The sequence below is a fragment of the Hirundo rustica genome, chromosome 18 (assembly GCF_015227805.2).
Source record: "Hirundo rustica isolate bHirRus1 chromosome 18, bHirRus1.pri.v3, whole genome shotgun sequence".
Lineage (NCBI taxonomy): Eukaryota > Metazoa > Chordata > Aves > Passeriformes > Hirundinidae > Hirundo > Hirundo rustica.
The window spans coordinates 11995926-12006163 of NC_053467.1; the positions used below are offsets into that span (position 1 = coordinate 11995926).

The window sequence follows — 10238 nt, forward strand, 5'->3', positions numbered from 1 at the left end:
ATCTCGCCGCTGCTGTTTTGTCGGCACTGCTTTGAGGCTTTCTGCTACTCTCTGGCCCTGCACTGTCCTGCCCTGCCGGGACATCCCTGCCGTTCCAGCTACCACCGCAGAGCTTCTGATATATCTCACCCACCAGCCTGGGATTTTCCACGGTTCCAGCTTGGTGCTCTCAGAATCCTGCAGGGGCACTGAGATCAGACTGCCCCGAGCTTTGTCAAACAAAGGCCCTCGAGGTTCATGGTTCTATTTATTATTAATGCCGTAGTTGTTGTTTGTTTGCCTTACTATACGTACTAGTAAAGAACTGTTATTCCTATCCCTGTATCTCTGCCTGAAAGCCCCTTTAATTTTCTAAATTATAATAATCTGGAGGGAGGAGATTTGAATTCTCCATTCTGAGGGAGGCCCTGCCCCTCCCTAGCAAACAGCTGTCTTTCCAACCAAGACAACATGCTATTTTCTCTTTCCAAAAGGGGTGTGTGCCATAATATTCATCCCAGTCCTCTACAGCAACTGTGGTACAATCATGCTGAAATTGCAACTGCTGATCAGCATCAATAGGTTTGGGGGGCGCTTACCTTTCAAGTCAAAGAAGTAGGAAACCCTGTTGGCAAGCATAGCACGCTGACAGCCAGTCATACTGTATCCCACAAGCTCTTCTGGATCTTGGCTAAGGGCTTCAGCAGCTTCTGACCCACTGGCACCAACCCATACACCTGTGTCTGTGCCACGGAGGGTGCCTGGATTAATACCTACGGGGATTGGAAGGTAGATTACAGTAAACAAAATGAGGGGCAAACTGGAGAGATACCAGATACACTGGCACTAGATCACCAAAAACTATTTATTGTCCCTTTCTGGCAGGCCTGTAGCATTGTTCCCTTACCTTTACGAACCTTTTAACTGTTTCAACTGTGGACCTTACAGGTCTTACTTCAGAGTCTGTCAGAAGTTTGGTATTGGCTTTTGGCCAGAATATACTGTTCCCTGACAAAAGTTTTCAGCCTAGCTGGGCATTGCTAGAGTCTTGTGCAAAAACGTGCATGGTCTACGAAAAGTACAAATGCTGACAGGAGAAGCTAACAGCTGACTTCCAGTACAGAGAAAAGGAGCAGACTGAATGGGAGAAAAATCACAGCACGTGAAATGTCATGTGAGTGCATCAATATCTATCACCAGCCCAGATCTGGAGTACAAAACACAAATGAGAATTCCTAAGTACAAAAATAGCCAACAACCTGAACAAGAAACAATTCTGCTCTAAAAAAACCTCATAGCAAGGTCAACTGTCAGAAATCTCCTCTGTTTATTCTCTGAGCTTCAGGCATCCTGGAGACAAAAAGAATATTCAGTCTCCAGATGGAGGCTCAGAAGCAGAGAAGGGAAGTTCATTTCAGTAAGCCACAGAATCAGAGAACCTTAAGTGTTAGAAGGGATCTTAAAAGATCTAGTTCCAACCCCCACTGCCATAGGCAGGGACATCTTACACTAGATCAGACTGCTCAAGACCTTACCAACCTGGCCTTGAATTGCCTCGGGGTTGGGGGCATCCACAGCCTCCCTGGACAACCTGTTCCAATACCTCACGACCCTGACAGTAAAGAAATTTTTCCTCATATCTAACCTAAATTTGCCTTCCTTCAGTTTGTAACTAGTCAGTACTAGTGAGATGGTTCCAACCTTTTCCTCATGTGCTTATGTTCTGACATGAAACTGATTAACATGAAGAATAAACTTCTTGGCTCAGCGGATAAGTAACTCAAAATCTCAAAACACTGGCAGTGATAGAAGAGAGAGGCTCCTACTTCTGAAAGCACACTTCCTAGGAAAACCTTCTATAGAAAAAGGTCAAATGCTACAGGTTTTCCAATAATCCAGCCAACAGACAGGAATATATCAGGCCATCTGTCATTCTTTCAGACTGTGGATGAGAATTCTAATCAAGTCATCCCTCTTTTCCTCTTACAAAGAATTTATTATGGAATATTAGGGTAGAGCAGAACATAGAAAAGCTCCAGAACTGTTGACTGTTGAAGTGATTCTGTCATACTGGTTGTACCATATGATGTAGGTACAGATTTGCTAGCAGCCAGGACTGATTTCCTTGTTTGCATTCCAGAGACAACAGCTTTATTCTAACCCTTACACAGGGATACGGTAACCTCCATACCATGTCTTGGATCTCCTCTCTAATGTGATGGCTTTCCCTTGTTAGAATTCTCATCACACAGGTGCATGTCTGCACCTGTTACACAAAGACAATACAGTTTAGTTCTCCTTCTTCGGTCATTCATCCACTTACCTCCATCCAAAATAGCCTCATAAGAAACTTCCAACAGCAAACGAAGTTGAGGATCCATTGTATTAGCTTGTTTGGGGTGAACCCCAAAAAAAGATGCATCAAATTTGCTTATGTCCTTGAGCTTTCCATTTCTCTTGGGCAGCCCATAAATTCCTGTGAAGAAAAATTTGACACTGAGTCCCAAAATACCTCAACAGCGAAGCAACTACAAGCTGAGACACACAGTACAGAATGACCACAGATGATTTTCAACTACACATGAAACCTCAATCCCCTGTGCAGTACCTAGAGGCCTGCATGAGTATCTACTTCATCTGGGAATGAGAATGCTGCATTAGCAAAAACAATTGTAATTTTTAGGATCTCCTGGATATAGCAGCAAAAGACATCTAGTTTGAACATTTTTGCTTTGGCAAGTTGCACGAAGCACATATAGTTTAAATGGTGGTTCCAGTCAGTTAGAAGGAAAACAAAAGCTGCTTTTGACTTCTGCAAATCACCAGCTTGAGTTAGGTAGACATGTGCCAAACACTTCAAAAGGACAATCAGACAAAAAAGGAACATTGTAAAAAGTCATAAACCACAGGACTGGAATCCCTGTGCTACTTTTGAACGCAGAAAAATGTCACAGCTTACTCTCACAGCTATCAGGAGCAAGTACAGGATTAATGTTGTCTAGCTGCTCTGTCAGAATGTTCCTTTATTTGAAAGTAAGCTACATATTATTTATAAGCTGCTACCGCACAGGATACAACGTTATGAAGTGGATTGCATGAGACCGTAAAAATATTCAGTTACTGAATTCTTGATGATTTATCAGAAGTTAATTCAGGTCTGGCAGGATTTTGATCATAGGATAACTCCTCTAAAACACTCAGAACTCAAGGCTCCAAAAGGAGGGACAATAAGCACTCACCTGGTTTCCACCTCCGATCATCCTCTGTGACCATATCAACTCCATTAAGCAGGTTGTCCCAAAACTCTTGCAAGTTCTCAGATTCTGGCAGCCTTCCTGCTATGCCTGCAATCACCACGTCCTCCATCTCTTAACTTCTCCCTGTTGCTGAGATCCACAAAGCAGTATGGCTAGTAAGATTTCACACAGAGCAAAGTATATATGTCTTGTCTCCCTGACATGTTGTGACAAACAAGCGTATTTGCAGGAACACCCACACAGGAACAGCCCATGGAGTCTCTACTATTAAAAAAAAAAAAAAAAAAATCCCAACGAATTAAATAGACTGTAAGAACCATGGGGTTGATAAGGATGAAAAAAAAAAAGATCCTAAAGGAGCATTTGACTCTGATAATCACCAGTTTCTATATGACAACCAGAAAATGAGTACATCTACCTCTACTAAATGCAGAGCCTCTGTGAAGTGAGCAGAGAAGAAAGATTAACATGCTGGAGCAGAGGTGGGTGGAGAAATTATGAAATACACATAGTAAAATACATAATTACAAGTCAAACCTAACAGGTAGCCAAACAAGTTCTACAGTCATTCCAAAGTTAAATACTAACTTAAGAATCAATAATCAAAAGATTTGTTATACATGAAAAAGAAGAAACTTTAAACAAAGTTAGAAGACTGCACAAAATCACCCCCCCTCATAAACAACACAACCCTAGACCACCAGCCCCCCCTCCAATTTAGCATAATTTAAAAAGTCAAAGCCAAAGAAATAAGTGTTACATCTAAAGTGTTTCCTAACTGGACCCTGCAGTGCCACAGGTTTAAATAACTGGGAATGTAGAACTGACTACACCTGATAGAAGGTGGTGTTTTAAGACATGCTTTGGCAGAACAGATCTGGAATCCAGACAGGAAGAAAAACTTCAGCTGTTGTCCCAAGAAATTTGCATTCAAGACCCCAATCTCAAATACCAATAAGAGAGCAACATGCTGCATAACATAGCATGGCAGGACACCTGTATCAGAACACAGCACCAAATGATAGCTCGTATACTAAACTCCTTTATCTTCTATTACAGAAAAAATATATAAGAGCTAAGTAGAGACAAGGCAAGTTAACTTGATGTTTCAGTTGAATTAAAATTATAATTTTAGATCCTAAGTAGACAAGTTAAAGGAGTAGGGGGAATTCCCACATATATGGTGGGAGTTTTTTAATATGAAAATAAATAAAAGTACGGCTGTAGGAACCAAAGAGATAGTAAGCATTCACAGTACTCCCTTAAATAATCCTTCTGGTAAGTATGAGCAAAGTATTCTTTAATGTGTGGGACTATAAACAAGTAAAAAACACAAAGAAAACTAGGCATTCAAACAACTACAAGTCTGTCTTAATAACTTTGAAGGAAAAGGTTTGTTACGAAAGAGCTGAAGTTTGACTTCCATAAGGTATTACACTACACAGTGGCATGCAGGCCCATTGCTTAAGTGCTGCTGGTGCTTGATCATTTCCAAAATACAGCACTAATTGGTACTCTCTGACGAGTGCTTAGTGGCCGTTTTTCCAACCCGAGATGTTTCATTTGGGTATTGTTTTGCAGTCTCTTTCGGGACCTCTTGATGCTTTTGAGCAAGAAACAGGCCCCTCCTCCATCCACACACTACATTGCTCAGGCAAAGTGGCACTTTCCATAAGTGCATGAGGTTGCTGGGGTGTGCAGAAGGAAAGCAGAGCCCTCTGCACAGCTGAGGTGTAGCTCTGCCAGAACATAACACCACAGAGGCTGCCTGATTTCTTTCACCTTTCTCTCCTACAGCAGTAATCTTGATTCAGATCTGTGGAGTAACTGTGGAATTATGCAACACGTAACACTGAAGCAGAAGAGATGATTACTTCACCCAGTCCATCCCTTCTGGGAGCAGAAGCAGAAGTGCTCCCAAAAGGACATCCTAGATTTCTAGGTCTTGTGCTAAACACCCAAACAACAGAAGGTCTATTCCACTTTTGTTCATTTAAAAAAGGAAACACTAAGGGCCAAATTGAGCAAGGACCGTACTGAGAAACTAGTCTGCAAAACTTAAGTTGGTAGTAATAAGGCCAGTCCACTCAGTGCTCAAGAGAAACCTCTCAGTTTTTCCACTTACACAGAACTAGTAAGTCAGTTTTATTACTGGCCTCACCACCGTATCTGTAAAAACCAAAGGCCACAACTCTACTACACTTTCAGAATCTCTGTGCTGGGGCAGGGAAAGAGATCTTGTGCACAAAGTTTACTATTTAAGCTTAAGATATGAGACATGAAAATGAAAATTTAAGTATGACTCCATTTTATACCTCAGATCTTTGGGTGATGATCTCTAGGGAGAGAAATATAATCTCTATTTCAGGGGACTGAAATATGACTTCTGGGAGCGCTCCTTCCCATCGCACATCTCTTTCCCCGGAGCATCAGAAAAACTCTATCCAGGTACAACCAATTGACGAAACATTCCTTTCAGACAGTGAAGTAATGAAATTCATCAACAAAACATTTTTTGCCTACTTGTTATGAATGTAGTTGAGCAAGACTATGTCAAAGGTGGAGAAAAAGATGCTGCAGTAATCAAAATCAGAAGAACAAGAGCCAAGAAGATCTTTTTAACTTGGGTAAGAAAAGCCACAAATTAAAATATTTTAATACACAAAGAACCAGAAAGATTTAGACTTGCCACAAAGAGCTCCAAATCCATACATCTAAGATAAGATACAAATTATGGATTAAGCAGCAGACAGCAGAGAGGATCTGCTATTGGAAAACAAGAGTGGTCAGAAGAAAAGTCATTAATATTAAGCTATCCCTGATTAAACAGTGATTACAGCAGTTGTTACAGCTACCAATAATGTTTTTGGTCCTCCTTGACAGATAGGAAGGAGGTAAATGATTTTAAAGTTGATTGACTTTGACCCCAAATGGTGTATTGCATTATTATTTTACTTTACTAGAGACTTGTTTTCCCTACAGCATTTTTTTACTACGCATAGTAACACAGTATACTGATTATCAAGTATAGGGCATAGCACAGGTCAAGAAAGAACATTTATTTATACATGTTTTAAAGGAGATTGGACTACTGCAAACATACAAACAGACTACTCCTACTACCTCTGATGACTAAAGTGTTCAAAAGCAACAGGTCAAATCAGGAGACAAAGATAAAGAGGGACAAACAAGAGTCTTCTCTTTCTTAAGGCTGTATTTTCTGAATCCAGCCAGGCATCTAACATCCTTCTTCTTCAGTTTATCCCATGCTTTTGTATAAATTGAGTTGTGCAAATTTTCCTCAGACAGCTCGTGTTTTTAATTGAGTAGAGAGCAACCATACCACAGCCAACCTTCCCTCCCTCTGCCGAAGTATCAGTGCAGTAGACACCTCAGTTAAGCCTAAACAACCATCTCACTGGATTGACACAATATTTTTCAGCAATTCTACTGTGTTGCTGACTCATTCAGTTTGTGACTAGCCATAACTAACAATCCCTTCTGGTATCAAAGCTACTCTTAAGTTGAAATACTGTTCGCTATTGCATTTAAAACATTTTTTTCGGTCTCTCACTAATTTGGCACCAAAAATTAATCAAAAATATATTAACCAACATTTTCCACCATCCCTGGCAGCTGTACAACTTTTATCTACTGTTCCCCTATAGAAGTAACCCTCTGACCATTAAGCATATAAGCTTATAAAAGGAAAGAAAAGCAAAAAAATCCAAACCCAAAACCTCCAAACAAATAAACAAACAAACAAAGTGAAGGTAAAATCTGATGCCTTTGCCTGTTCATACCTGACTTGCCAACCACTGAACATAAACTTATTATGTTGTAACTTGTTCACCTAGGGTTTGGTGAAGAAAGGAAGGGGAGAGGGAAGGAGAAACAGCAGTTTGCAAAGAAATGACAAATAAAACCCAAATCTTGTTTTGCCTGATGATGCACATTTCCTTTTCCTAGACAGGATCAAAATATTTATTTCACTGTTATTTTGATAGCTGTCATCATGGTAGGGCAGAATCCTTAAAGTCAGTTCTGCTATTGTTTCCAGGCAGTCCAAATCTCCACCTTTTCTGGAACTCTCATTATTGTAAAAAAACAAAAACCAAACAAAACAAAACAAAAAACCAAACCAAAACAAAAAAACCCCAAACTACAAACAAACAAAAAAACCCCCAAAAAACTCATGACTCCTCCACAGCTTTCTTCAGCACAGACATTGACAAAAGGACTGTGTTCTTTGGTTTTCAGTATGATTACATCACAACCCAGGCTTTCTAATCTCTGGCTATCATTTCTAAATTTTTTAATAAAAAACTGTCCTTACACAGAAACCACACTTATGAAAAGCTATAATGCCTGCCTCCAAAAACCCCCTCACAGAATAGAGGCAAACAGTCTGGCTTTCATTCTTTTGAAAGCATTTGGCTACCATCAATTTATATGTTACAGACTCAATTTAACAAATACCTTTCAAATGCCTCTGTTTCAGGTAAGTATTTGTCCTGTTGACCACAATACAAATGAAAAATAGTAGAGTATGTTTATATTTAAAACACACTACTTAGTGAGAAACACAATCTGATTCAAAGCTGTTACTGGAGAAAAAAAAGTAAGTTAGACTTCACTCTTGGAATCAACACAGCTTGGTTGATTTCCAAGTGGTCAGGAGTTACCTGTATAAAAATCTAAGTCCCAAGCATGACTATACCATGTTTGTAAAATATCTGTTCATAACTGCCCTCATTCTCTGAATTCACCCACTAAATGCAGCCTTTCACAAGGTACTATTCTTTTCACTTTGTTTCAAGATGGATAAAGGCTGCAGGAAAGGATAAAGGCTGCAGGAAAAGGTGAATCCTTTTGCTCATGTGGCTTGAGGCTTCTTCTCCCATTTTTTAAGACAGGGCATGCTCCAAAGCCCCCAAAGGTGGTCTGATGGAGTATGCAAGTTAATTTACACAGCCTCAATACTGCCTGTTTAAATTCAGGCATACAAATAAAGCTTTTAGCTAGGAAAATATACATTCAGTATCTTACAGGGCCGTATGCCAGGGAAGGAATGTGGAATAAGAACCAAACAGGTGCAAAAACAGCCAAAGAGAGAAGATGATCACGTTGCTAACAGAATCGCATCACCAAATCCACACCGGTGTATGATCACCGGGCTATTTAGTTTGGTCCGTTGGTTTATACCGAAGCGGGAAAAAACAGTTTAGCAGCATACACGGCACGTTTTTTCAGATAAATTCCCAGAAGCTATTGGCGAGTCTCCCTTCCCAATATCGAGAGCCGATCTCCTCTCGTATAAGCTTCTTCTTCAGCCTGCCACGACCGTGCCTCCGCGCGAACCCGGGACGGCGTGGAGAGCGCAGCGCCGTCGCCCCGCGGCCCGGGCAGAGAGGCCCGTCCAGCTCCGGCGCCCACCCGAGGAAGTGCGGCGCTCGACGCCCGAACTGCTGCAGCGCGAGGCCGCCGAGGGCGCCCAGCCCCGCGGCGTGCGCGGCCCCTCGCGCAGCCGACTGCGGGCAGCGGGGCCCGGCCGCGTCCCCGATCCCGCTCGGCCCGGCGGCGAGGGCTCGCGGCTGTGGCGGCGGCACAGTCCCCGCCCGCCGCCAAGATGGCCGAGCGCCAGCACCACCTTGCCGGGCGGGCGGAGTGGGAAGCTGCGGCGCGGTAACCAGCCGCTGATGTGGGGGACTCTCCTGGGAACGACCGCGCGGGGCCACGGGAGAGCGGCCCGCAGCAACAGGGCGCGGCAACCCCAGGGCCGGGGAGCAGAACCTTCCGGTCGCGCGGACCGAGGCCGCGGACCCTCATCGCCCACCCGGCGTAGAGGGCAAGATGGAGCCTACCCTCTCTCCGAGGCACAGCGGCCCGCGGAGCCCGGAGCAGAAGCTGCCACTTTCCTGACCCGCCGCACCCGCCGATACCTGCACAGCTGTGGGCGGCTTCGTGTCGGCAAGACTGTGTCGTCAGCTCAGTGCGGGATCGGGATAGTGCGGGATCGGGATGCTGCGGGGCGGGCGCTGCGGGTGGACGCTGCGGCGGCTGCTGCCGAGCTGCGCACGGCCGATACTCCGCGCTCTCCTCACTATCTCCCTCTAGCTCCCACCGCTATTTAAGCAGTCGCCACCTCCGGCGGCCACGCCACATGGGCTGACAGTTTACGCCTCGCCGCAGTCCAATGAGAGCCGGGGCAGGGCCGCCCCGGTCAGAGCCGGGGTGATGCCAACCCCTGCCCGCCGGAGCCGCTTCACGGGAGGAGGGGGCCCTGGCCAGGCCGGGGCGGACACAGGCGGGTCCCCTTGCCCGCGGCACCGGGCCAAGCTCTCGCGCCCCGCCCCGTACTGGAGGCCCTGGAAGGTCAGGCGTTGCGGGCGTGCCTGGCTTTGGGCTGGCCTGGCCGGGGACGAGGCAGCGCCGACCCCTCGTGAGCGCGAACCTTTTCGTGTCCCTCTCCCACCTCCCCGCGGGTAGGTACACTGTTGGGCATACGGCCATGCCGTGCCGGCACCGTGGCTCGGCGACTGACGCGGAGCGCCGGTCCAAGCGCGGTCGGATCGCGCAGCGCCCGCGCGCGCCCGCGGCGCACAAAGACAAGGGACGCGGCGCTGGACGCGCAATCCCGGGACGGCACCCAATAGAGAGGCGGGAGCACGTGGGCGGGGGCGCGACCCCGCCAATCGCCGGGCCCGTGCGGTGTTGCTAAGCGATAAGGCGATGTGGTGACGGCTGAGGGGTGGCTGGGGCCGCCGGCAGAGCGAGCAGCACCCGTCGCTCTCCGGCGGCGGCGGTCGTTCACCCCGGCGAAGCGCGGTCCCGGGGTTACCACAGGGCAGCAGGCACGCCGGCCAGGGATGCGCTGCCCCGTGCCCAGGCCCGTCGCGCCGCCCTGACTGAGGCAGCAGAGCGAGTCCGGGGGCGGGCGGGGGGGAAGGGGGGGGGCGGGCGCCAGAGGTTCCCTCCCCGCCGTGCCCCTGCTACGCCCCC

At 45.9% G+C, this 10238-nt stretch overlaps 1 protein-coding gene across 1 annotated transcript in view; it reads right to left on the bottom strand.

Annotated features, from left to right (window-relative positions):
• Positions 1-9348, bottom strand: part of FASN (fatty acid synthase) — a 42717-nt gene extending 33369 nt beyond the window's left edge. The window contains exons 1-4 of the mRNA XM_040082063.1: positions 9179-9348; positions 3219-3365; positions 2303-2455; positions 579-752 (exon numbers count right to left, since the gene is read on the bottom strand). Of these exons, the coding sequence (XP_039937997.1) occupies positions 579-752; positions 2303-2455; positions 3219-3345 (454 nt within the window). The 5' untranslated portion in view covers positions 3346-3365; positions 9179-9348. The remainder of the gene's footprint in view (positions 1-578; positions 753-2302; positions 2456-3218; positions 3366-9178) is intronic.
• Positions 9349-10238: the final 890 nt, after the last annotated feature.